Below are 26,337 nucleotides of genomic sequence, written 5' to 3'. Positions count from 1 at the left end.
GCTTGGGAATGACTTGAATTTGTGTTTTAGCGGTCAGCCCACCCTAAAACACTGACTTGGAGCTGTTGAGCTTTGACACAGACAGGAACAGCCTTCGTTTAGCAAGTGGTGCTGCATGGTTTCTGGCCATGTGCTTTTTGACTGGGTGTGGCTTTGAGGAGGTGTGTTGAGGCTCCCTGGACTTGTGCAGTGGCAGAGGGGTGAGTTACAGTCATCCCCATCTGCCGTCCTGCGAGTGATGCGGTGTCGCATAAAGCAAAGCACCGGCACGTGCAGAGGATGTGGCTTGTGCTGCTGGAACTTCCTTTTGCAGGGTATTCTAGAAACTGATAGCTTGGAGAGAAATTAGTAAGGCCTGCCTACTTAAACTAGCTTTGCTGAACACTTTGAAGATTAACACCAACACCCTCCCTGCCCTTCGAGAGGATAAACAGAGGATTCTCGGCCGATCCTTACCCAGTGTCTCCTCCAAACACCTGCCCCTGCTCTGTGCCGTTTGCCCCTCTGCAGAGCAGCAGCAGCTTATCATCCCTGGCTGGACAGGACCTAGTGACACTGGATAATTCATCTGATTTTCATTTATGGTCTAAACTCGTGTCTGTGCTACTGTAATCCCAAGCAAAATTAGCAGGAAAAGCAGCATTGAATGGGGAGAGTCCAGAGACTGGTCCCTGTTCTGTGACCCTGGCAGCCAGTTCAGACCAGTGCTCCCTTCACTGCCTCTCTGCATATTATTCATGGTCTTGGATGTCCTGCACAGTTCTTCTTCACAAGGCCTTTCCAACACAGACACATGGGGCTGCAGAGCCAGAACTGGCCTGGACAAAAGGCTGCAGTGAGCAGTGTCAGACTGCCCAGCCCCTCAGTGAAGGAACCAGCATCTGGAGACCACCACAGTATGTATTTAAAAGCAAAGAGGAATGGAGCCTGCAGTAAGTGCTATTCCTGAAAAGTACTCTCTGGAAAGTGCATCTCTAAATATCTGTAGTTGCTTTTTCTCTCTCCTGGCAGGTGAGTCTCTCTCATCTACTGGCTGGTGGTGTTGGAGCTACCCTGAGCACTGTGTGTTTGTGCTGCTGGGCTGCCCACCAGCACATGGCCAAAGCCCAGTAGACAATGCCTTGTGCTGGGGCTGCTGCTGCTGCCAGGACCTTCCTCTGCCCCACTGGGAGAGGCTTCTGCAGCACAGCTCTGTGCAGGAGGTGGAATGGGTGATGCTTTAGCAGAAAGGGCTGTTGCTCTCCTCTTGTGGCAGCATCTTTCAGCACCACTCACCCACCGTCTGAGGAGCTTTTGGCTGATGTGTGGTCACTATAAGCTGTGGTCCATGTACCACCCAAGTGGTCCTTGTGTCTCCTGGAGCCTTGCCAGCGGGGGTGTGCTGAGCTGCAGGCCAGCTCTGCTGTGCCCTGCCTGGACTCTGCCAGCTGTTGTGTGCTCCAGTCCATTGAGTCTCAGTTTCTCTTACCAGATGTGGGACCTGATACTGGCTGCAGGGAGGTTCATGTGGCCTGTCCCAGTGGCAGGGTCTGATGGAAGTGTCTGCTGTCTAGGAATCCTCTGTCCCTGTGGCACAGATGGTTCATAGCTCAGCCTCTTCCTGATGACCCTGTGGAAAGGACTAGCTGCTTCGTGGCCCAGGTGTGCAGGCAGGCTATTGGCAGGGCTCCCTGCCTTCTCCAGGGGCAGGAAAAGCAGCAGCACAGGTTCCCTGCCACTGTTGCTGTATGCACAGCAAAGCTTCAGTCTCCTCCCAGACCCCTCTCCTGGGAATCCTCGCTGTGCCACAGCCAGGGACTCGCTGCAGAGCTGCCTGGTGTGAGAGGATCCCGAGGTGAGGAGGGGACAGTGGGAGCTGTCTGTGGCCATGGAGTAACCAGGCTACTGGATGATGCTTGTACCAGCCTGGGATGGGGCTCCTTGGCACTGTGGATACTCACTGGATTTGCTCATGAGCTATTTCTGCAGCTCCTGGACACGGGCAAACAGGAGGACATGTATCTGAGTGGCTTTAAAGCCAAGCTGGGCTGCTGGCACTGGAGCTTTCCATGCATGTTGAAAACCTGCCGTGGGGTTAGGATGGTGCTGGCACCTCACTGGTTCCTCCTCAGTGGCCAAACCCCACGTGGCCAGGGGTTTGGCTGGGGAATGGCTGAGTCTGGCCATGGGGAGCAGGCAGCTCTGCCTTCAGGCCTGTCTCCAGAGGCCAGTCTGCTGGCTCTGCAGCTCAGGTTGTGCTGGTGAGATGCATCAGTAGGGTCTACTGGGGCCAAGGCAGGGTCTGGCATGGAAGGAATCGGTTGGGGTGTGTGTTGTTGCCCACCCTGTGTAAGAGAGACTGGCAGGACAGGTGCTGGGAGTCCATGTGCTGCTGCCTGGGGTGTGCTGAGGCCACTGCCCTGATGAGCAAATTCCTGCCCTCAGAGCTGGGTCTCGGTGGAGACTGACAGAGTGTGAGTGGGGAGCAGAAATCCCAGGACCCTGTGGGCTTGAATTCCCTTTAGCTGTGCTGTCTCCCATCTCTTGGTGTATTAAGGTCATTAAGCACTAGCACTCATTAGTGAGGGTGTTGAGGGGCTGAGCACAACCTGACTCGCAGTGCAGAGCAAACACAGACTGAACTGACAGACCATTCCCTGCACTCCATCCCCATGGTGGGAAAATGTGTGTGCCACCACTAAATGGGCAGCGAGCCAGGAGGCCAGGGGTCCCGTCCCTGGGCAGCCCCCGTGTCAGTTGCAGCTCTGCTTCTCCTGGGACCATGCTCACGGCTTTTCTCGGGACTTTTGGAAGCAGGAGAGTTGGTTTTGGAGATCTTGGTGCTTGTTAATGAATTCACGTGGTGGACAGTGAGAGGAAGAGAAGGCTGCCTGAGCCTGTGCCCTGTGCAGGCTGGATTGCAGTTCTGCCCAAGCCCCACAGTGGACAGGGGGCTGGCTGTGTCCGTGGAGCAGGGTGGAGCTGCCCGTCACTGCTCCCACTCGCCTTAAAACCTACGCTGCAAGTTACTGTGGAGAGATTACACAGTGTCTTCCAATACAAATAGAAGCCCCAGTAATAGTTGCTCCAGATGGGTTTGGGAGTGGCTGTGGCTGGTGTTCCCTGTAGCATCTGTTGTCTCCTTAGGGTTAGGCCGGCCCTGCTGAGCAGTCCCTGCTGAAAGGGGCAGATGACCAAACCAAAGGGCAGAGGTGTTTAACTGCTGTCACCTGACCCTTTGTGCTGCTTGTAAATGAGACCTTCTACAAGTGGCTTTGTAAAAAGCCCACGCTGCCTTGCCTCCCCAGTGTGACACTTGTCAGTGTGTAAATGCTCATTACCGTCCTGCGCTCCAGCACTGCTCTGAATCCCAAATCAGATCATCTCCAGGAGGCTCAAACCTCTGGCACATACAAAAACGCCGAGTCCCTGGTGTGAAGGGATCCCAGCCCTCTTAGCCTGTCCTTCCCTGGTTAAACATTTCTGCCTCCCCACAGTGCAGGGAGCAGGTCTGCAGTGGCTCTGCTGCCCGTGCCCTCTGGCCTGCCCTGCGCAGTCACTGAGTGACCACTGCTGCACCTCATCCCAAGGCATCTCAGTCAGGGGCAACCAGAGAACACAAATAGCTGCACTGAGTATGTTGTGGCATATTGCTGGATGAAAGCTGTACTGTTAGTCTGAAAACACAGAGCTGATGTGTTCAAGGAGAGCCCTTTGCTTCTGTATTTGCATGGCTGTAACATGTGAGAGATGCCGCTGTGTGTTTGAGGTCCTTTTCCTGCAGATATATCCAGCTCTTTTGTTTCAATACTATGCAGGAGCTTTCTGTGCTTGACAGTGGTCAAGCAAGTGCAGGGCAGTCCCTTGTCCCTTAGCACCAGGCAGCAGGTGAATGCACAGGTGACAAGTACTTTCCTGCCTTAGAGACCTGCTGTAGCCAAAGTGTGTCCTGAACCTGAACTGGAGCAGCAGGTGAAACCTTTAGCAGTTCTGTGCTTGTTTGACCAGCACTTGCAAGTGTTTTCCCAGCTGAGAAGTGAAGACCTATTTGCACAGGTGTTTGTTTGCTACTGTGGCCCTTGCAAACAGGGAAGCCCGTGCTGCTGAGCGGTGAGGAGGAGCTGGCTGTGTCAGCGTCTCTGGTGGGATGCTGTGGGGCTTTGGGCCAGCAGGTGTTTCTCTTGAAGCTATCAGTGATTTCTTTTCTTTCTTCAAATGCCAAATAGCTGAACTGTAGTGTACAGAGCTGGTACAGGCTGTGCCAGCGGGGAGCTGGGGTAGGGGTCAAGGTTGGGTGTGCATGTGGCTCCTTAGAAAGGGCATCTCCCCCCTCTCTGCTTGTCTCACAGATGAGCTGATGCTGTTCGCTTCAGGTGGAAGTAGCCACTTCCCATCGTGTTTGGGTCAGGAGAAGTGACCTGGGTAAAGCTGCAAGTGAGGTCTGGTTGTCTTCCATAGCTGCTGGTAGGAAGAGCTGCAGCTTGGGAGTTTCAGAGTATGTCCCCAAGCTGCTTCAATGGGAGAGAGCAGCCTGCTGCTCCTTTAGTCCCTGCTGCAGACTCGCCTTCCCTCTATGTGAGCTCTGGCATGCTCCCTGAGCTTGCTGTGATGCCCTTGCTCCTGGCTGGGAGTCCAGGGGGATGGTGTGGAGAGGGATGGGGGCAGAGAGCCCAAGGCCTCATTGTCCATGCTGGAGACAAGTGCCTGTCTTCAGCTGGTGGGGAAGCAGCAGCCTGCAGGCAGAGGGGAGCAGTGCTCCCCTTCTCCCAGCTGTGCTCCAGCTGAGCCTGAGCAGGCTGCAGCCTGGCCGTGCTGCCTGCTGAGCTGCGCCTTGGCCAAGCACAGGATGAGTAACAAGGGCAACATAAGACTGACTTTCTCCCCTGAGCTCCATCAGAACCACTCGGGGTGGTGTGGCAGGGCTGTGGCACAGAGGTGGCTGTGCCTGTCCCTGGGAGAAGCGTGGTGTGTGTGACCTGCAGGCACAGCCCTGGCGCGTGGGCTCCCTGAGCACCCTGCGGGCTGTGGGAGCTGCTGAAGTGCTGACAAGGCTCACCATGATTATCAGAGCATCAGGAGGGCTCGGCTGGGCTGGTCACTGCAGGTCTCTGGGCACGTTCAGAGGTCTGGGCCTATGGTGGGGATGCTGCTGCTGGGGTTAGGCTGCAGCTTGCTGGGTGAGGACAGGGCAGGAGAGTCCACAGCCCATTCCTGACTGCTTGGTCTTGGTCAGCAACTGTTTCCCTGCTAAGTGCCTGTTTGCCTCTCTGTTGTATCAAGGTGAAGTTTCTTCTTCCTTCCAAGATCAGTACCAGTGAGATGTACAAAGGGAAATCACTGAGGGAGAAGGTATTTATAGCACTTCCATAAACAGTCTCTTTAAATGAGTTCAGTCACTTCACTTTTCTTTCCAGGAGTGTGGTTCTGTTTATACACTGTAAGGCTTCTTTTAAAACTTCTCCAGCACTCTAAAGACAGCATCTTTTAGAGCAAGAGATGCCATCTTCACATGGGTTCCCTATCTCATCCAGAGGGGAATATTTTCCCGTTGACTGGTGAAGTTTGGGCAGGTTTCTCATCTGTGCCTCTAACTGGTGCAGGTGTCTTGACCTGTAGAACAGCCAGTATTTCTATACAGGCCAGATACAGACTGGAGGAGGCCTGTGTGCTGTGGCCATGGCTGTAAATGCTGGAAACATCTTGGTTTAGCAGAAAAATCAGGTCTGAAGTGATTGCTGTGAACAGTAGAATCAATAAAGGTCTGCATTGCCTTCTGTAGCAGCTGTAACTGGGGATCGTTCTACTTGGGCTCTCTACATATAAAACATCCTGCAGCTCATTATCGTTTCAACCTTGAAGTGCTGATGAAAATCAGAGGTCAGGCTGCTTGGAATGTGGCTGTTCCAGTTCCCTTTGCTATTGAAAACTGCCTCCAAATGCAAACTCCTTCCATCTGTGAGACCCTGTGGCAGACACAAGACGTGGGACCGAAAACATGCAACCAAAGTCTCCCAGGGGATAATGCAGCTGATGGTGCTTCTCATTTGCTGCAGGATTATGGGGTTGTTTCATTTTAAAGGCAAATGAGCTTGTCTTGTAGCAGGAGAGATTATTTCAGAGCATGTTGCTTTATGCATGAGGAAATTCATTTCTCCAGCTCATCCTGTGGAGGAAGGAGCAGGAAAGTGAGAGCGGCCTGAGCCTGCTGATGTGTTCGAGGCAATCTGACTTGCCTTGACAACTGTCTGGGGCTTGGAGCCTTTGAGATGTAATTTAACAAAAATAAGAAAGGCTTGAGTAGGTCCTTGAAGTCACTGGAATGATTAGAAATACCACCAGGCTGTGTTGAATCAGCAACAGCAACAAAATCGCTGGGCACTTGGTGCCAGACGCACTCTTGAGGGCGATTACAGCGTTTAAACCAAAGCCCAGATACCTTGGCAGTGCTGCCAGGCCCCCAGCAGGTAAGGGCAGCCTGGTGGGGTGTGAACGGGGCCTCAGGCACTGCTGCATTTTATAGGCTGTGAGGACTCCTACATCTGGTCGTTCAAGCAGCAAATACCTGCTCCCCTGGATGGGGAGGGGGGGATCACAGCGTGCCCAGCTGGGCTGGGGGTCAGGAGGGCTCTGCAGGCCAAGGCTCTTCTGCCCAGGGCTGCATCAGTGGGTGTTGCTCAAGCCTCAGAGAGCAGCAGGTAACGTCATGTGGAAGATGCTCATTTAGAAACATGCTGCTTTCTAAAAATAATGGCACAAGGAAGACTATAAACAGACATCCCTCCCCCAGAGATCAATCATCCATGGCCCAGTTGTGAATTCAAACAGCTTGCTTAGATGAGGCTTTGAAGATCCTATGAGCAGGAGGAACCTAGTGCTGCAAAGCCTTGAAGCTTAAGTGGAGTTTCCACATTTGCTTGTTCTTCTGCACTGTTTTAGAGCGTGGCTGATGTTCACAAGCAAATGCAGCTGATGGCGCTGTAGAGTCAGATGTGTCTGTGCTCCAGAGCCCATGGGGGTTGTAGCTCCACATTATGGCACGAGCTGAGTTTAGAATATAATGGGCTGTGACCTGCAGCAGCTGTAAGAGCAGATCCATCCTCTGTTGGGCTGTAGCCCTTTGGAGGGGTGAGTCAGCAGCTGCAACGTTCCAAACTGCCGGAGCTGCTCTCGGAGCCCCAAGGGTGTGATGCCTCTGGCTTGGCACAGGAACAGAAACACAGGGATGCTCTTGGCTGCCTCTGATCTTGTCTCTGCTCACAGATTCAAGAAACACTGAAGCTTAGTTCAGAGTTGTTCTGAGGGAGAAAGGCAGAGTGTTCTGGATGGGTTTACTCCCAGCTTCTGCTTTCGGAACCTGTGTTAGGTCAGGTGTGATTTCTGGCTTTGCTGCTGTTCTGTGCTTGCTGAGGGCTTCAAGGGGGTTAATTTGCAATTACACTAATCAAAGCATCCCCAGTTCTTCAAGCCTCCTGATCTTTTTGTGTTGTTCATTTGCCGTGTTTCTTAGAGCCATAAATGTGGCCTTTGACCACATACACATAAACAAGGGCATCTGTGATGCTCTTCAGCTGATCTGGTGGTGTGAGGAGATCCCCGAGAAGACGACAAGGGAATGCTGCAGTTTCCCCCTGTATAAGAGCAGCACAGACAGTATTCATACTGTTAGTAGGTGGGAGGATGAATTTGGGTCTATCTTACTGACCCCAACACCACTGACCTCAGGAAACTGCTGCCTTCCTGTGCTGATGTGCTGCCCTCCCCTTGTCTAGCCCGGCTGCAGCATTCGATATCAGCAATTGATTTACTTTTCCCAATCACATTCCAGCCCTGTGGGTGTAGGCAGCAGCTGGGTAACTTGAGCTGTGCTCCTGGTAAACATGCAAAGCTTTTTGTGTTTGGCTGTTTTTTGCTGTCAGGAAAAGCAGCACACCCCTGCCACAGCTGGGGTCACAGGCTCGCTGCGGCGTGTCCAGGCAGAGCCCTCTGCAGCACAGAGATGGAATTCAACTGGAGGGTCATGTAGACAAGGTCCTGCACAGCCAGTTTGGGTGGCTGTTCCTTGTCCTAGATAATGGCTGTAGCCCCTGGTACAGCAGAAGCATCCTGTGTTTCAGTGGTGCAGCCAGGGCTCAGCGAGGGCTGCGTCTGCCGTGGCTCTGCAGGCTGCTCCTGCGCTGCTCTGTTGCGATGGGCCGCACAAACAGGGACTAAGACTCGGCCTGGAGAGTGCTGCAGCTGTGTAAGATGGTGCTCTCTGGGCAGCTGGTGCTGGCAGTGACTGTGGGGGCTCTTCTCATGTGTGGAGTGCTCATGGCTGGAGGGGCTCTGGCAGCTTCTCCCCAGAGGGCAGTGCTGGGTGCCTGAGCAGCCGAGGACCTGGGCTGCTCTCAGCTTTTTGGGGCATGTCTGTGGCTGAACTGCTTCTCCCATCTTCAGCAGTGGAGTCCTGCACAAGCAGGTGGTGGTGGCAGATGAACTGTCACAGCTCATACCCAAGAGGCCATTCCTCCTGTGTAGAACAGATAAATACTACACCTGAGGGGGCTTTGGGGGTGTCCAGCAGAGAACATGGGGAAGGAGGGTGCAGTGACTGTTGCTTTAGCACCTCCATGCCTCCTGCTGCAACGGCAGCTGGTGCATTTGCACAGGGAACCAGACCCTGTGAAGCAGCATCAGTGAGCAAAAGTCAGCTCTGGGGTCCAGTTTGGCCTGTGCTTGTGTGAGTTGTGCCATCTGATCTGGTATCTCTGAGGAGGCTTCCCAATGGTGAGCCTGACTCGCCTGGAGATGCAAAACGCTTCTGAGCTGGTGCTGCTGGAGCGTGTGCAGCAGGTCCTGCTGCCGCCCTGAGTGCAGGAGCTCCTCCTCTGCATGGGGCAGGTGAGGGGGATCCTGTCCTTGGCTGGAGCTGTGGACTGCCTGAAGCACTTCATGTGGCCTGTGCCAGCGCGGGGAACTGATCAAGCTGAAAAATCACCCAGCCCCCAGATACAGCAGCTTGTCCCAGTTACTTCTCAGCTCTGTGGTTCTCTCCTGCAGGTCCCTCTGGCAGCCCCGTGGGCTGTGTGTCAGCAGGTGCTGTGTGGGCAGGGCTGAGCGCTCAGGACAGGTCCCGCTCTCCAGCCATCGGGACACTGCACGATTTGTGCTGGGCTTGGTGTCCTGAGGGGCCTCAGGGGAGCTGGAGTGGGGTTTGTGCTTCCTGAGCTGCTGTCCAGATTCACGCTGAAGAGCAGCTTGGTTGGCAGCTCCATGGCAGGCTCCTTAGCTGTCCTGTAGCAGTAGCACTGTTTCAGTGCTTGGCATCTTTGGGCACATAAATGCTTGTGGAAACATAGGTCACCTTATCTGTAACTCCCCCATTTATGGTCCTTCTTTGAAGTGGAACTTTAGCCATTAGTATGGTAAATACTGGCCTCAGAGGCTTTTGCATGTCCAGGGGCCAGGAACTGAGCAGACTCTGTGCTGAAACACAGCTGCTGCAGGATCCACTTTGTACGTGTATTTTCACTAATGGACTCCCATCCTGTGGAGCCAGGATGAGGCCATCACTGCTGCCTGTGCTCACATGGGTGTTCTGTGCCCTGGGTGGCCAACCACACCTGTGTCTGGACGTGTAGTGGGTCTGTGTGCTCCGTGTGCCTGCTGGGAACACGTCTGCAGCCGTGGAGCGACAGCAGCAGCCTCCCTGCCATGCATCTTCCTCTGGGGCACAGCAGCCAGGTTTTTAAGGCACTTCATAAATGCTTGTTCTTACCATCAGCATCTAACAGACTTTATGGCTTCTTTCCATTTTTATAGGAATAAACAGCACCCCGATCCAGACACTGAAACTTGTCAACTGATGGGACAAAGAGCTGAGACACTTGGCTGTACTAGGACACTAAAACATAGGGTTTAGCCAAACGTGGAGGCTTACACCTGCCAAGCCCTGTAGCACTCTTGGGAGGCTTTTCTGTACCTCTTCTCCATTTCCAGCCTTTCACATGTCATGGTATTCCTTTTGACTTCTTTTGCAAGCTAGCTCTGGCTCTGCCTTCCGCTTCCCCTTCGCTTTGGTTCGGGGTGCCCAGTGTGAGCTGCTGGCTGTAGGCTGTTTCTGCGTTTCTGCCTCCAGCTTCTACCTGGAGGCTCCTCTTGGACGTTGTGACTGACCTGCTTTTTCTTTCTCTTTTACTGTATCTCTCTGTCTCTCTCCCCAATCTGTCTTTTGCCTTCTCCATTCTTCCCACCTCCATCGCTGCAGGTTCATCATGCCTAGTGGCATATAAAAAGACCCCACCTCCCGTCCCACCCCGGACCACATCCAAGCCGTTCATCTCTGTCACTGTGCAGAGCAGCACCGAATCGGCGCAGGACACCTACCTGGACAGCCAGGACCCCAAGAGCGAGGTCACCAGCCAGTCGGGGCTCAGCAACTCCTCGGACAGCTTGGACAGCACCAGGACACCCAGCGTGACGCGGGGCAGCGGCGCGGCGCCCGCCAGGGACACCCCCGAGCTGCCCCAGAAAAATGCTACTCTGAAGAGTGACAAAGGGACTCTGACTAGTGAAGAGCCAAAGGTGGAGAATATCCCCAAAAGAAAGCTGTCGTCCATAGGGATACAGGTGGGGAACACTTGTTCTCCCTTGTCCTAAGCAGCGTCCTCCACCCGTCCACTTGGCTTGTGCCTGTGCCTGGCCAGGTGCATCTGAGCTCACTCACACCAGCAAGAGACACCAGTGTCCTCTGTTCCCAGGGGTGAACCACACAATCACGAGGGCTGGAAGGGACCTGGAAGGCTCATCCAGTGCAACCCCCCTGCTAGGGCAGCACCACCTAGAGCAGGGCACACAGGAACTCATCCAGCTGGGTTGGAATGTCTCCAGAGAAGGAGCCTCCACAGCCCATCTGGGCAGCCCCTGCCAGGGCTCCCTCACCTCAACAGGGAAGGAATTCTTCCTTGTGTCTCTTTGGAACCTCTTCTGTCCCAGCTTGTGCCTGTTGCCCCTTGTCCTGTCACTGGCCATCCCTGAGCACAGCCTGGCTCCAGCCTCCTCACACCCACCCTTGATGGATTTGTGACATGAATGAGCTCACCCCTCAGTCTCCTCCAAGCTGCAGAGCCCCAGCTCCCTCAGCCTTTCATCACAAGGGAGCTGCTCCACTCCCTTCAGCAGCTCTGTGTCCCTGTGAACTCTCTCCAGCAGCTCCCTGTGCTTCTGGAACTAAGTAGAAGCTTTCCATAACAGAACAGACAGGACTTAAGCTTTTTTGGTACCAAATTAAATTGTTTCCTAAAGCAGAGGGTCCATGTTAACTGAGTGAGTCCCTCTAAAGAGGCCTTTTGCTGCTTGTGTGCCTGTGCCAAGGCTGTGCTCTGTCCTGTGTAATTTCCAGCAGTCTGCTCCTTGTCCCTCATGGGCCTAGGGACAACTTTCTTCTGAGACATGGGCTGTTCCACTTGACATCCATGCAGTAGGGACTGCTGCAGTGCAAAACCATCCCAGGGCTGCAGGGAGGAGGGAGGACTGTGTTCATTAGAGTCACACAGTCATTTTGGTTCAAAAAGATGATTGAGGAACCTCACCCTGCCCAGCACTAACCAGTTCCTTGCAGCAGGTTGCTGCTTCTCTTGCTGGAAGCATTTCACTCTGTAGAAGTCAATGGGAGTGAGCTGTTGATGATATAGTCCACTGAGAACCCACTGAGTAGCATAAGCCCATGCTCTGTGCAGCAAAACCTGAGTCATCTGCAGTTGTACCCTCTTCCTGTGGATAGATTTCCCAGGACCAGAGAGCTCACTGCTGCCAGCACTTTTCTGTACCAAATGCTGGTTCAGTGCTGCAGGCTGTTACTTGCAGACAGGAACTCGAGTACTTGGGCAAGTCCAAATGCAGGAGCTGAGCTCTGAGCCCCTGTGTGTGTGTGCTGATGGCACTAAGGCCAAGTAGGTACACAATAGGGAAAGCTTTTCTGCTGGGCTAGTGGAGCAAAACGTGCTGAAAATGGCAGCAAGGCAAGAGGACTCACACTGGAGAGGCCAACTGCCTTCCTCCTCTCTTCCATTTCTGAGCTGGTTCTCAAGCCACCTGCCCCATGGCCTGGATTTCCTTCTGAAAACCTCTTATCCAGTCAGGTCGCTGCCCTCTCTTCAATCAGCTGGCCCTTGCTGGGTGCCACACACAGAGCTGCTCCCTCAGGCACCCCCAGCCCTGCCCCACGTGCCACAGCCTCGTGAGCAGCAGAGCCTGGCAGAGCAGAGTGCTCTGAGAGGGGCTGGTGGCAGCAGCCCTGCAGGCAGCCCCAGCAGCATGCTCTGCCCCCGCTGGTGTGTGCTGTCAGGGTGCTCTGTGTGTCTGCAGCACACCTCCTCTACTCCCCTGCATTCCAGCAGCAACTTCTTGTGTCTGTTTTTGGCACTGTGTTTCGTTCCATAGGTTGACTGCCTTCAGCCAGTGACTAAAGAGGAGCCTCTTCCACCAGCCACCAAGTTCCAGTCCATTGGGGTGCAGGTAGAGGACGAGTGGCGGTGAGTGAGACACCAACTTCTCCAGTTGCCTTTTCCTTAAACTGTGCTGCCCCACTTTGGCTTAGTCCTTCCCCTCTCTTTGTTCTGCTGTGGGTGGTTGAATGGGGCCCGTGGAGAGCTCTTCCTCCACAGCACACACCCTGCAAAAAGCCCTTCTTCTGTAAACAGCCAAATCAGCAGGAGTTGGACACTGTTAAAGGCAAAGGAACAAGGTGTAGCTGTAGCTGTGTGTCAGTCCTCTCAGCTCAACAGCCTGTTGCAGTGAGCAGGCAGCCTTGCAATCCCCTGTGTGTGTGTGTGTGTGTGTGAGGTCAGGGCAGGCAGGGGGAGGCTCATCTGCAGGCAGGTTAAACAAATGCGTGTGAGGACAGACAGGTTGAGTTCTGCCATCTCATGTTTGTTTCTCATCTCTCTAGAAACAGCCACTCTCACAGCATGTCCTCCAAACAGGACACAGACTCTGACACACAGGAACCCAATAACTCTAGCTGTAAGTCATCTGAGAGAAGCCTTGCTGAGTGCCCCCAACATAACAACTCTGTCGGTGTTGATACCACTACCAGGCAACCAGCCAAGCCCTCACAGATTAAGAGAAACCTCTCCTATGGAGAAAACAATGACCCAGCCCTGGAGCCTTCCTCCCTTCCTCCTCCTGACCCCTGGCTCGAGACGTCGTCCACGTCGCCGTCGGAAGCCCCGCAGCCCGGGGCCTGCCGGCGGGACGGCTACTGGTTCCTGAAGCTGCTGCAGGCAGAGACAGAGCGGTTGGAAGGCTGGTGCCGCCAGATGGACCAGGAGACCAAAGAGAACAACCTCTCTGAAGAAGGTAGGTGCTGTCAGACACCAGACAGAGCTGTAACTGAGTGCTGGATCAGCTCTCTGCCATTAGCTGCCAGAGACAGAAGGTGAGTGTGGGGCAAGGCACCCGTTTTCTGTGGAGAGGGTACGGTAAACTTCTGAGCTGGCTTCATCTGTAGGACTGATGGACTTGTCTTCACAACAAAGAGGTTTCTTCATCTAGGAAAGCTTCACTGAACTTGTGCTCAGTACACCAAAAGCACATGCACAGGGAACACAAGGCCACCTGATTTCATTGGGTCTTGTCCCAGTGCAGCTTATTCCATTGTCTTCAAGTGGCCTGGCAGAACCTGTGCTTCTTCCAGTGCAAGTCAGGCCTGTGGTGCCTGCAGAGTCACAAGTGGGTGACTGGGCTGCAGAGGGCAGGATGTCTGCTTTGAGCCTGGGTGATTTTTCTTAATGCCTGAGAAAGGTGAAGTCACGTTGAGCCTCGTTTGTAGCTCAGTGTCACAGCTGAGGCGTGGGGAGCTAAACCTCTAATCCTGCTGCGCTGGCTGCCGAGCTGCACAGGCCCTGCCAGGGCTCTCCCAACCTCAGGGTGCCCTTGTTCTGCCTGTGGCAAGTGTTCTAGCAAGAAAAGACACCAAGACCAGAGTGGCATTACGTCTGTGTCTCCTAAGAGCAATCTGCTAGCAGGTTCTGTAACCCAGAATGTGCTGGGTATGGGGGGAGCCTGGCTCACACGTGTCCCACCAACATCCATAAACATTCAGTAAGTGCAGTGGCAGTCTGGAGAGGTGAAGGAGGATCGGTTCATCCCTATCTGTAGGACAGTCACATGCACTGGAGGTCTGTCATGGTGCCTTTGGAAGGGAACAGCCTAGATGGTTGTTCCCTTAATGAGCAGAAGAATGTTGTCATGCCCAGAGGCTTCCTGGAAAACCCACTGACAGCAGCAGAAAGTCCTGGGAGTTAAAAGTCCTAACCTGCCAGTGTGTTAATCCCTTCTGGTAACTGGAAGTTGGCTGCAGCTCCAGGGCTGTGCTCAGTGCTGGGCCCCTCACTCACTGCCACAGGGACACTGAGGGGCTGCAGCGTGGCCAGAGCCGGGCACAGAGCTGGGGAAGGGGCTGGAGCACAAGGGTGCTGGGGAGGGGCTGAGGGATGAGGGTGCTGGTTGAGGTGGGAGTCAGTCTCTTTTCCCAGGTACCAAAAGATAGGACAAGAGGAAATGGCCTCAAGTTGCCCCAGGGGAGGTTGAGGCTGGGGCTGAGGCACAACTGTTCCCTGAGAGGGGTGTCAGCCCTGTGCCAGGCTGCCCAGGGAGCTGGGGCAGTGCCCAGCCCTGGAGGGATCCCAAAGCCGTGGGGCTGAGGTGCTGAGGGCCAGGGGTTAGTGGTGGGCTGGGCAGGGTGAGGGGCAGGGAGTGGAAGAGCACGAGTGGAAGAGCAGTGGGTTGTGATCTGCAAGCAGATGCCAGGAGATCTGCTCACTGAGATTGTGCTGGTGGCTTGTCTGAAGGCACCTCAGGGTACTCTGATGTAATGCTCAGTCTGGCCTTTTGACCTGCTCTAGCAGGAGCAGTAAGAGGTGGCAAAGACAAACAGAGATCGTGCTTTGACTGCATCTTTCTCTGAGAGCAGTTAGTTTCTGCAGTCTCTGAAACTCCCTTTTCTAGTGAACCAGGAGTATTTCCTTGCTCCAGAAACACTTGAGATTGTTGCTGCTTTTCTCAGTCTGTTCAACTGAGGGCTTTTTCCCTTTTCTCCCCCACAGTGTTGGGAAAAGTCCGGAGTGCAGTGGGCAGCGCACAGCTGCTCATGTCACAGAAGTTCCAGCAGTTCCACGGCCTCTGTGAACAGAACTTGGTGAGTCTGGAGCTGTTTCTCCTGTGTTTTGAGCAGGGGATGCATTCATTAACGGGCTACTGGCAGTGTAAAACAAAGCCAGGGCAGCTGTGGCCTCCAGCCTGAGCACTGTGCCGTGATGGGTGAGTGCAGCAGAGCAGTGCGAGGCCGAGGGCCTCAACCTCCCTTCTGAATAGGCAGCTCTTGGGCTGTGCTCTGCTCAGGGGTAAGTGTTTACAGTTCCTTTTGGTGCTTCAGTTAGCACAGGGGAGCTTCCCTGCGCTGCTGACCGGGCCGTGCTGCTTACACTGAGGCTGAGCAGTCGGCTGCCCCTGCTGCTGTGGGCCTGGAAACTGCCTCTTCCCATCCTTCTGAAGGGCTTCATCGGGTGCACCACTGATGCTTTCCCAAGGGAAGGCCTTTGAGAAGCCTGCTGTTTTTCTCCAAGCGTGTTTCCTGGGTGTGTAGACGATGTGGGTGGTGAAACTGTCCCTCGGTGGTCACAAAGCAGGGTTTGAACTCAGACATAAGGCGAGGCCTTGGCCTTGCTGGGAGCCGAACAGGGCTCGCGTGGGGATGGGTGGGAAGCTGGGGGGGATTTTTGTCCCCTCAGCTTTCTCATGGTATGGATTTTGCAAACTTCCTCAGGGGTGAATGCCCTTTTACTTGCAAAGAAAAAAAAAATGAACACATTTGGGGAGGAGGAGGAGGAGGGGAAAGTGCTGAGCATCTGCCTGCTCATCTTGGGCCACTGCAGCTGAGACATTTGCAGCAGCACCACGAGCTGCCAGGCCTTCACCAGAGCTTTGTGCTGAGGTCTCCCTGGGACTTTATGCTGAGCCCATGCTTTCCTGAGACAAAACAGGCCTGAGATGGTGCTTCAAATGGCTCAGAACTGAGACGATTCTGTTCTTGGAAGATACTTAAACTGCTTAATGGTTTTCAGCCCAGCTTGACAAATATTGATACTTGCAGGTTGTTGCAGGGGGAAGACGTAGCTAATTTTGCTCATGAAAGCTATGTTGGCTTCTTGGGATGGCTGTAGGCTGGCCTGCAAGTTCTGCAGGTGTCAGAGCTGTGCTTTGCAGCACGTTGTGTCCGTTTCCATTCTTACCCACCCCAAAATCAGGATCTCTGGGTAGGAAGCCACAGTTCCAGCTCTGAGTTGTGTGCTGGGGACTTTCAGCTGGAGGTTTCTGCTGCGTGGTTACCACTGGCTGGGGAAGCTTTGGGGAAAATGGAACGAGCCATTGCTTCCTGCTACAGAGAGCAAGTGCCTTTTTCAGAGTGGTTCTTGCAGGAGAAATGAAGTCAGGATCTCTACTTCCTGATCTTAGCAGAAACAGCTTTGTCTGTAAATGATGAGGGTTGTGTCTGCATTTTTAGGGCTGGTGTCTCCTGTGTTTCAGTTGTCAGGAGAGTATATTCTTTCTGAAAGATTTGTTTATGCTTTTCCTTCTTAGAACCCTAATGCCAATCCCAGACCCACAGCCCAGGACCTGGCTGGGTTTTGGGATCTCCTGCAGCTGTCCATTGAAGACATCAGCATGAAGTTTGATGAGCTGTACCACCTGAAGGCTAATAGCTGGCAATTGGCAGAGACACCGGAGAGAAAGGTGAGTGTGGGGCAGTTGAGAGTGGCCAGAACACCTCACAGGCATTTCGGCTGAGGCCTATTTCTGTCTGCCACTAGGAGATCTGTAGGGCTTTTACCACCTTGCATTTGTGCAGTGTAACCTCCCAGTCTTGCAGTGCACTCCTGAGTAATAGTGATTTCCTACAAGGGGAAGGAGCCTTGAGACGGAGAGATGCCAGTGTGGTGGTGTAGGCCTAAAACAGTGGTACAGAGGCCTCTAGTGTTACAAGCACTGCATGGATAGGTTTTAACTATTCCTGGTCTATCAGTAGTATAAAAAACACCTACTGGAACCTTTTGACAGTGCAGCACAGGCTGTGTCCCTGGGCCAGGCTGCCTGGCTAGGAAGGAAGGAAGGAAGGAAGGAAGGAAGGAAGAAGGAAGGAAGGACCATGGCTCTGGGCAGGGCAGCACATTAAAATTTTGCCATCCCAGACCAAGTTCAGTGTTCATGCTGCCTGTGCTGGGCCAGGCGTGGTCTGCAAGCTCTAGTCCACAGCTCGACCGTGACATGCAAAGGGACACATTCCAAACAATACAGAATCACAGCACTGTTTCGGTTGGAGAAGCCCTGTAAACTGCTGCAGTCCCAGCCCTCCCCTCACGCTGCCCAGCCCACCGCCAGCCCCTGGCCCTCAGCACCCCAGCTGTGTGGCTTTTAAACATGCCCAGGGATGGGGACTCGCCCACCTCCCTGGCAGCCCGTTCCAATGCTGAACAACCCTCTCGGTGAGAAAGTTCTTCCGTAGAAGAACTTCCCAAAACTGGGGAAGCTAATTTTGACCAGTGTCTTGCCCAAGAACGGCTCTCGCTTCTCCCACCCGGCGCTCGGCCTCGTTGCTGCTGGGTCCCGCCCGCCCCGGGCCCTCCCTCAGTCCTCCCTCAGCCCTCCCTCAGCCCGCTCCGTGCTCTCCCTCAGCCCGCCCCATGCCCTCCCTCAGCCCGCTCCGTGCTCTCCCTCAGCCCGCTCTGTGCTCTCCCTCAGCCCTCCCTCAGCCCGCTCCGTGCCCTCCCTCAGCCCGCCCCGTGCCCTCCCTCAGCCCGCTCCGTGCTCTCCCTCAGCCCTCCCTCAGCCCGCTCCGTGCTCTCCCTCAGCCCGCTCCGTGCCCTCCCTCAGCCCGCTCCGTGCCCTCCCTCAGCCCGCCCCATGCCCTCCCTCAGCCCGCTCCGTGCTCTCCCTCAGCCCGCTCTGTGCTCTCCCTCAGCCCTCCCTCAGCCCGCTCCGTGCCCTCCCTCAGCCCGCCCCGTGCCCTCCCTCAGCCCGCCCCGTGCCCTCCCTCAGCCCGCTCCGTGCTCTCCCTCAGCCCGCTCTGTGCTCTCCCTCAGCCCTCCCTCAGCCCGCTCTGTGCTCTCCCTCAGCCCTCCCTCAGCCCGCTCCGTGCCCTCCCTCAGCCCGCCCCGTGCCCTCCCTCAGCCCGCTCCGTGCTCTCCCTCAGCCCGCTCTGTGCTCTCCCTCAGCCCTCCCTCAGCCCGCTCCGTGCCCTCCCTCAGCCCGCCCCGTGCCCTCCCTCAGCCCGCTCCGTGCCCTCCCTCAGCCCGCCCCGTGCCCTCCCTCAGCCCGCTCCGTGCTCTCCCTCAGCCCACCCCGTGCCCTCGCTCAGCCCTCCCTCAGCCCGCTCCGTGCCCTCCCTCAGCCCGCTCCGTGCTCTCCCTCAGCCCTCCCTCAGCCCGCCCTATGCCCTCCCTCAGCCCGCTCCGTGCCCTCCCTCAGCCCGCCCCGTGCCCTCCCTCAGCCCGCTCCGTGCTCTCCCTCAGCCCACCCCGTGCCCTCGCTCAGCCCTCCCTCAGCCCGCTCCGTGCCCTCCCTCAGCCCGCTCCGTGCTCTCCCTCAGCCCTCCCTCAGCCCGCCCTATGCCCTCCCTCAGCCCGCTCCGTGCCCTCCCTCAGCCCGCCCCGTGCCCTCCCTCAGCCCGCCCCGTGCCCTCCCTCAGCCCACCCCGTGCCCTCCCTCAGCCCTCCCTCAGCCCGCTCCGTGCTCTCCCTCAGCCCTCCCTCAGCCCACCCTCAGCCCTCCCTCAGCCCGCTCCGTGCTCTCCCTCAGCCCTCCCTCAGCCCTCCCTCAGCCCGCTCCGTGCTCTCCCTCAGCCCGCCCCGTGCCCTCCCTCAGCCCGCCCCGTGCCCTCCCTCAGCCCACCCCGTGCCCTCCCTCAGCCCTCCCTCAGCCCGCTCCGTGCTCTCCCTCAGCCCTCCCTCAGCCCGCCCTATGCCCTCCCTCAGCCCGCTCCGTGCTCTCCCTCAGCCCGCCCTATGCCCTCCCTCAGCCCGCCCCGTGCCCTCCCTCAGCCCGCTCCGTGCTCTCCCTCAGCCCGCTCTATGCCCTCCCTCAGCCCGCCCCGTGCCCTCCCTCAGCCCTCCCTCAGCCCACCCTATGCTCTCCCTCAGCCCACCCCATGCCCATCCTCAGCCCTCCCTCAGCCCGCCCCGTGCCCTCCCTCAGCCCTCCCTCAGCCCGCCCCGTGCCCATCCTCAGCCCTCCCTCAGCCCGCCCCATGTCCGTCCTGAGCCCTCCCTCAGCCCTCCCTCAGCCCGCCCCGTGCCCTCCCTCAGCCCTCCCTCAGCCCATCCCATAGCGCTGGCCTCCAATTGTGCATTTTTATTTTATGTTTGGGTTTTTCCTTACTGTCTCCCTAAAGGAAGAGAAAAAACCACCCCCTCCAGTGCCAAAGAAGCCAGCCAAGTCCAAATCCCAACTGACCCGGGACAAGGCGTCGGACTCGGAGAAGCAGCGGCAGGAGGCGCGGAAGCGGCTGATGGCGGCCAAGCGCGCGGCCTCCGTCCGGCAGAACTCGGCCACCGAGAGCGCGGACAGCATCGAGATCTACGTCCCCGAGGCACAGACCCGGCTGTGAGCCCGGCGCGGAGCGAGGCACAGACCCGGCCGTGAGCCCAGAGCGAAGCACTGCGGGGTTTTTATAACTCATTAAAAAAGGATAAAAAAACACAAAAGGTTCTCTCTAAACTAGTGTGATTTATTCAGTCTAGAGACGATGAGCCATCCTTGAAAAGGGCTCCTGAGTTGGCTTTTTTCTCTCAGCTTTAAGTAATGAAGATTTTAAAAAAAACAAACAAACAAAACAAAAAAAGGAGGAAAAGAACCTGGCCCCGGCTGTGTGTGACCGGCTGTGTCCTGGCTGTGTCCTGGCTGTGTCCTGGCTGTGTCCCCGGCTGTGTCCCAGCTGTGGCGATGCCGAACGGACTAAAGACACTCCTGGAAGCTGCAGCCCCCTCAACTTGGAACTTCAGTCTTTTCACTTGTATCTAATGAGGATTATTAGCTTGTTTACAAGAAGAGGACAAGAAAACATGAAGCCTCGAGCACTTGCCACGCTGTTTCTCCTCCTGCCCCTCCGTTCTGTTCACCCTTCTCATCCTTTGGTTTGTTTCCTCCTTCCGCTCCTGTTCTCCCACCCTTTGCACGGCTTGGTTCACGTGGCAGGAACGACCTCCCTCCCTCCCCCAGAGCTCCGGCAGACAGCTCAGCACAGCCTGCCTTGGGGGGTCTGGTTTGTTTCCCTTTTGCGGGGGTCATCGGGGTGGGGGGAGGACGGCAGGGGCAGGGCAGTGGGTTTGTATCTGTGTTACTGAAGTGAGGGGTGACAGGGTCTGTGGGATGTGATGCAGAGCTGTTGAGATGCAGCCCAGCAGCAAACACGCAATTAGCTGGCGGAGGGGGAAGGGATGGTGCTCGGCTGACCCCGAGAGAGCAGGACCCTGCTCCAGAGCCGGGAGGGGAGCTGAAGGACCACAGAACAACCACCAGCATGATCCACACACGCTTCACTTGGGTTTTTTTCTCCTCTTCCCTTTCCAAAACACTTTCCCTTGAGTTTGCTTGTTGAGAAAGCAGCTGCTGACCTGGGGGAGCCGTTTCACAGCGGGCTGGGGAAGCGGGGGAGGGCTGGGGAAGAGCTTGATGGTGTTGCAGGTGGGAGGAGTGGATTTTGTACAAAGAGGAAGGCGGGGGCAGCCGGCCGTGGGCTGCCTGCCTGTATGTATGTGTACATATGCACATATACACTTAGCAGTACCTGTACATGAGTTCACACACACGTGTACACGCCCCTACGCACGGTGCACCGGCACACTGAGGCACCTGGGTGAGGATGGGCAGATGTATAGCATATATTTTTACATGTACTATATCTAGATGTGTGTTAAAGTGTGTGTAAAAATATATACCCTGTGTGTAACCAGATGACTATTTTTTTTCCTTATCTCCCCGCTCTCTGGGTAGAGGAAGGACTGCTTAAGGATTTTTTAGCCCATTTTCCCCTTCATAGGTCTCCTTTCCAGTCTGGGTTCTTGCAGCCAGAACTCTCTGTCACCCCCTCAGAATCAGCATTTGGTCCCATCCTGAGTGATCTTGCTGGGGGGTTTTAATTTTTTTGTCCTTCACTTGCTTGAACAAGTTGGGAGGTTGTGTCCCTTCCATGGGGGTTGTGTGCCACTGCCATGGGGGTTGTGTGTCCCTTCCATGGGGGTTGTGTGCCACTGCCATGGGGGGTTGTGTGTCCCTTCCATGGGGGTTGTGTGCCACTGCCATGGGGGTTGTGTGTCCCTTCCATGGGGGTTGTGTGTCCTTTCCATGGGGGGTTGTGTGTCCCTTCCATGGGGGTTGTGTGTCCCTTCCATGGGAGTTGTGTGTCCCTTCCATGGGGGTTGTGTGTCCCTTCCATGGGGGGGTTGTGTGCCACTGCCATGGGGGTTGTGTGTCCCTTCCATGGGGGTTTGTGTGCCCCTTCCATGGGAGTTGTGTGTCCCTTCCATGGGGGTTTGTGTGCCCCTTCCATGGGAGTTGTGTGTCCCTTCCATGGGGGTTTGTGTGCCCCTTCCATGGGAGTTGTGTGTCCCTTCCATGGGGGTTGTATGTCCCTTCCATGGGAGTTGTGTGTCCCTTCCATGGGGGTTGTGTGTCACTGCCATGGGGGTTGTGTGCCCCTTCCATGGGAGTTGTGTGCCCCTTCCATGGGGGTTGTGTGTCCCTTCCATGGGGGTTGTGTGCCACTGCCATGGGGGTTGTGTGTCCCTTCCATGGGGGTTGTGTGTCACTGCCATGGGGGTTGTGTGCCCCTTCCATGGGAGTTGTGTGCCCCTTCCATGGGGGTTGTGTGTCCCTTCCATGGGGGTTGTGTGCCACTGCCATGGGGGTTGTGTGTCCCTTCCATGGGGGTTGTGTGCCACTGCCATGGGGGTTGTGTGCCCTTTCCATGGGGGGTTGTGTGCCCCTTCCATGGGAGTTGTGTGTCCCTTCCATGGGGGTTGTGTGCCCCTTCCATGGGGGTTGTGTGTCCCTTCCATGGGAGTTGTGTGCCCCTTCCATGGGGGTTGTGTGTCCCTTCCATGGGAGTTGTGTGCCCCTTCCATGGGGGTTGTGTGTCCTTTCCATGGGGGTTGTGTGCCACTGCCATGGGGGGTTGTGTGTCCCTTCCATGGGGGTTGTATGTCCCTTCCATGGGAGTTGTGTGTCCCTTCCATGGGGGTTGTGTGTCCTTTCCATGGGGGTTGTGTGCCACTGCCATGGGGGGTTGTGTGTCCCTTCCATGGGGGTTGTGTGCCACTGCCATGGGGGGTTGTGTGTCCCTTCCATGGGGGACTGTGTGCCACTGCCATGGGGGGTTGTGTGTCCCTTCCATGGGGGTTGTGTGCCACTGCCATGGGGGTTGTGTGCCCCTTCCATGGGGGTTGTGTGTCCTTTCCATGGGGGTTGTGTGCCACTGCCATGGGGGGTTGTGTGTCCCTTCCATGGGGGTTGTGTGCCACTGCCATGGGGGTTGTGTGTCCCTTCCATGGGGGACTGTGTGCCACTGCCATGGGGGTTGTGTGCCACTGCCATGGGGGGTTGTGTGTCCCTTCCATGGGGATTGTGTGCCACTGCCATGGGGGTTTGTGTGCCCCTTCCATGGGGGTTGTGTGTCCCTTCCATGGGGGGTTGTGTGTCCCTTCCATGGGAGTTGTGTGCCCCTTCCATGGGAGTTGTGTGTCCCTTCCATGGGGGTTGTGTGTCACTGCCATGGGGGTTGTGTGTCCCTTCCATGGGGGTTGTGTGCCACTGCCATGGGGGTTGTATGTCCCTTCCATGGGGGTTGTGTGCCCCTTCCATGGGGGTTGTGTGCCACTGCCATGGGGGGTTGTGTGTCCCTTCCATGGGGGACTGTGTGCCACTGCCATGGGGGGTTGTGTGTCCCTTCCATGGGGGTTGTGTGTCCCTTCCATGGGGGTTGTGTGCCACTGTCATGGGGGTTGTGTGTCCCTTCCATGGGGGGTGTGTGCCACTGCCATGGGGGGTTGTGTGTCCCTTCCATGGGGGTTGTGTGTCCCTTCCATGGGGGTTGTATGCCATTGCCATGGGGGGTTGTGTGCCCCTTCCATGGGGGTTGTGTGCCACTGCCATGGGGGGTTGTGTGTCCCTTCCATGGGGGTTGTGTGTCCCTTCCATGGGGGGTGTGTGCCACTGCCATGGGGGGTTGTGTGTCCCTTCCATGGGGGTTGTGTGTCCCTTCCATGGGGGTTGTATGCCATTGCCATGGGGGGTTGTGTGTCCCTTCCATGGGGGTTGTGTGCCACTGCCATGGGGGGTTGTGTGTCCCTTCCATGGGGGGTGTGTGCCACTGCCATGGGGGGTTGTGTGTCCCTTCCATGGGGGTTGTGTGTCCCTTCCATGGGGGTTGTATGCCATTGCCATGGGGGGTTGTGTGTCCCTTCCATGGGGGTTGTGTGCCACTGCCATGGGGGGTTGTGTGTCCCTTCCATGGGGGACTGTGTGCCACTGCCACGGGGGTGGGAGCAGAATCCCAGAGAAGTTTCAGCAAGGGTGTTGGTGATCCAGAAGCAAAAAAATAAATAAAAGTGAAATCCTGAAAGCTGTCTGAGTGGCCATTGTGTGCTGTCTGGTGGTGTCTGTACGTGGGTGCTCCCAGAATGTATGGCAGGTGGGCAGAAGTTTCCTGAATGTGGAAATGAGTTCCCAGCCAAGCTTGACTGTAGTTTCATGTGAATCCAGCATTGATGGTTGTGGGTAGAGATGCTGATGTGTGGGGTTGCTCTGACAGGTTTTGGGGGAGGACTGTAAGTATTTTAGAGCTCTCTAGCACTGAAATGGGCAGCACCAGGGAAAGGCTTTGGGGGGTTTGGGGTGTGTATGGCTGGGGGGTTTATTTACTCTCGGGGAAGGCGGTTGAGGCTGCTGCTGCGCAGCGGGTCTCGGAAGCTGCTTTGTTTCTGGGTTTGGCATTCTCTTGGCAGCAGCTCCTCTCACTGAGCTGTCCAAGGCTCCTCAGTCCCCAGGCCTGAGGTCACCCCGGGCGGGTCACCCCGGGCTGCGCTGCAGGCTGTCACCCGGACAGAGGGAGCAGAGTGTGTGTGGCGGCCGCGGTGGGCACCAGGGCAGGCAGGGACGGGGCTGGGTGTGCACTCCCACCTTGGAGGAGAACTTAGCAGCAAGGATAGCTGGCTGGCTTAGGTAAAACCACGTCACAACCCGACCGAAGCTGCCGAGTTACAGCTCTGCCGTGCGCTCAGCAGCGCGGGCTGTGCGGTGGGGCAGGGGAGCCGCGGGCGGGCCCCCACCGTGGCTGACGGTCTGTGCAAGGGCAGGGGTGCGTGTGTGGGATCCCTGTGTCCGTGCACAGCTGCACACGCCATTCCCCTGGGCGCTCGCCGCCATTCCCTGGTCACCCGCTGCTGCGCCCCGGGCACCCGCCGCCATGTCCCGGGACCCCCCGTCCCCGTGGGCGGCGGCACAGCCAATCGCGGCGCTGCGCGGGACCACGTGGGCGCGGCGGCGTCACGCGGTGCTGGGAGGCCAATCACCGGCCGGTGTGACGTTTAACAAAATGGCTGCCCCCTGCCATAAAATGGTGGGTGAAACAAAATGGCTGCCCCCTGCGCATGGAGTGGGTAGGGCACGTCCACCGGCTGAACTCACTTCCGGGCGAGCCGGGGGCGGGGCTAGCGCAGTCAGCCAATCGCGTGAGGGGGCGGGGCTTGCGCCGGAAGCCGGGGGCGGGGCGCTGCGAGGGGAGCGCGCGGAGCCGCCTCAGCCTCGCGGCACAGCCCCAGAGCGCGGCCCCGCGCCACGGACACGGGCTGGGCACGGAACGGCCCGCTGAAACACACCAAACGGCCCGCTGAAACACACCAAACGGCCCGCTGAAACACACCAAACCTCCCGCTGAAACACACCAAACGGCCCGCTGAAACACACCAAACCTCCCGCTGAAACACACCAAACCTCCCGCTGAAACACACCAAACCTCCCGCTGAAACACACACCAAACCTCCCGCTGAAACACACCAAACGGCCCGCTGAAACACACCAAACCTCCCGCTGAAACACACCAAACCTCCCGCTGAAACACACCAAACCTCCCGCTGAAACACACCAAACCTCCCGCTGAAACACACCAAACCTCCCGCTGAAACACACCAAACCTCCCGCTGAAACACACCAAACCTCCCGCTGAAACACACCAAACGGCCCGCTGAAACACACCAAACCTCCCGCTGAAACACACCAAACGGCCCGCTGAAACACGAGGAGAAGCTTCCTTACTGTGAGGCGAGGGAGCCCTGGCCCAGGCTGCCCGGGGAGCGTGTCGAGGTTCCTTCTCGGCGGGTTTCCAGCCCCGCCTGGACACGTTCCTGTGCCCCTGAGCGAGGGGAAGCTGCTGGAGCAGGGGGTTGGGCTGGAGCAGCTCTGCGGGGCCCTGCCCACTCCCACCATTGCCCTCGTGAGGCCACATCTGGGATATTGCCTCCAGTTCTGGGCCCCTCAGTTCCAGAAGCACAGGGAGCTGCTGGAGAGAGTTCACAGGGACACCGAGATGCTGAAGGGAGTGGAGCAGCTCCCTTGTGATGAAAGGCTGAGGGAGCTGGGGCTCTGCAGCTTGGAGGAGACTGAGGGGTGACCTCATTCATGTCACAAATCCATCAAGGGTGGGTGTGAGGAGGCTGGAGCCAGGCTGTGCTCAGGGATGGCCAGGGACAGGACAAGGGGCAACGGGCACAAGCTGCAACAGAAGAGGTTCCAAAGAGACACAAGGAAGAATTCCTTCCCTGTTGAGCTGAGGGAGCACTGGCAGGGGCTGCCCAGATGGGCTGTGGAGGCTCCTTCTCTGGACACATTCAGCCCCAGCTGGATGAGTTCCTGTGTGCCCTGCTCTAGGTGCTGCTGCTCTGGCAGGGGGGTTGCACTGGATGAGCTTTGCAGGTCCCTTCCAGCCCTTGAGACTCTGATCTGTGACTGTGACCCTACAGTCGTCCGTGCTGGCTGTGTGTGAGCTCTGTGTCCTGGCTGGGCTGGGTGAGAGCCACGGCCGTGCCAGCAGCGTTTCCCCTGGGTTTCAGTGCTGCTGCTCCCAGCAGTGCTGCGTGTGCTGGACCCTCAGCCTGAGGCATGGGGCAGCACAGACCTGTCCCGGGCACGGGCCACACTGCACATCCAGACCCGTTCCTTGGCCCTCTTGATGTGCTCTGGCAGCGTGTCGGGGTGGGGGCTGGCGAGGCAGGAGCCACCCCTGTGACACAGCCCAGGCTCACACACTGCTCATGTTTAAAAAAACCAAAC

The 26,337-nt window shown here is 56.7% G+C and overlaps 1 protein-coding gene across 5 annotated transcripts in view; it reads left to right on the top strand.

Annotated features, from left to right (window-relative positions):
* Window positions 1-19,731, top strand: part of DLGAP4 (DLG associated protein 4) — a 66,294-nt gene extending 46,563 nt beyond the window's left edge. For all 5 annotated transcript variants that reach the window (XM_062009265.1, XM_062009266.1, XM_062009268.1 and 2 more), the window contains 6 exons: window positions 10,226-10,587; window positions 12,400-12,491; window positions 12,908-13,317; window positions 15,066-15,157; window positions 16,600-16,752; window positions 19,406-19,731. In XM_062009265.1, coding sequence (XP_061865249.1) covers window positions 10,226-10,587; window positions 12,400-12,491; window positions 12,908-13,317; window positions 15,066-15,157; window positions 16,600-16,752; window positions 19,406-19,621 — 1,325 coding nt within the window. In that variant the 3' untranslated portion in view covers window positions 19,622-19,731. The remainder of the gene's footprint in view (window positions 1-10,225; window positions 10,588-12,399; window positions 12,492-12,907; window positions 13,318-15,065; window positions 15,158-16,599; window positions 16,753-19,405) is intronic.
* Window positions 19,732-26,337: the final 6,606 nt, after the last annotated feature.

Source organism: Colius striatus, chromosome 16 (assembly GCF_028858725.1).
Source record: "Colius striatus isolate bColStr4 chromosome 16, bColStr4.1.hap1, whole genome shotgun sequence".
Taxonomy (NCBI): Eukaryota; Metazoa; Chordata; class Aves; order Coliiformes; family Coliidae; genus Colius; species Colius striatus.
This window is presented reverse-complemented; position numbering and strand designations above follow the sequence as displayed.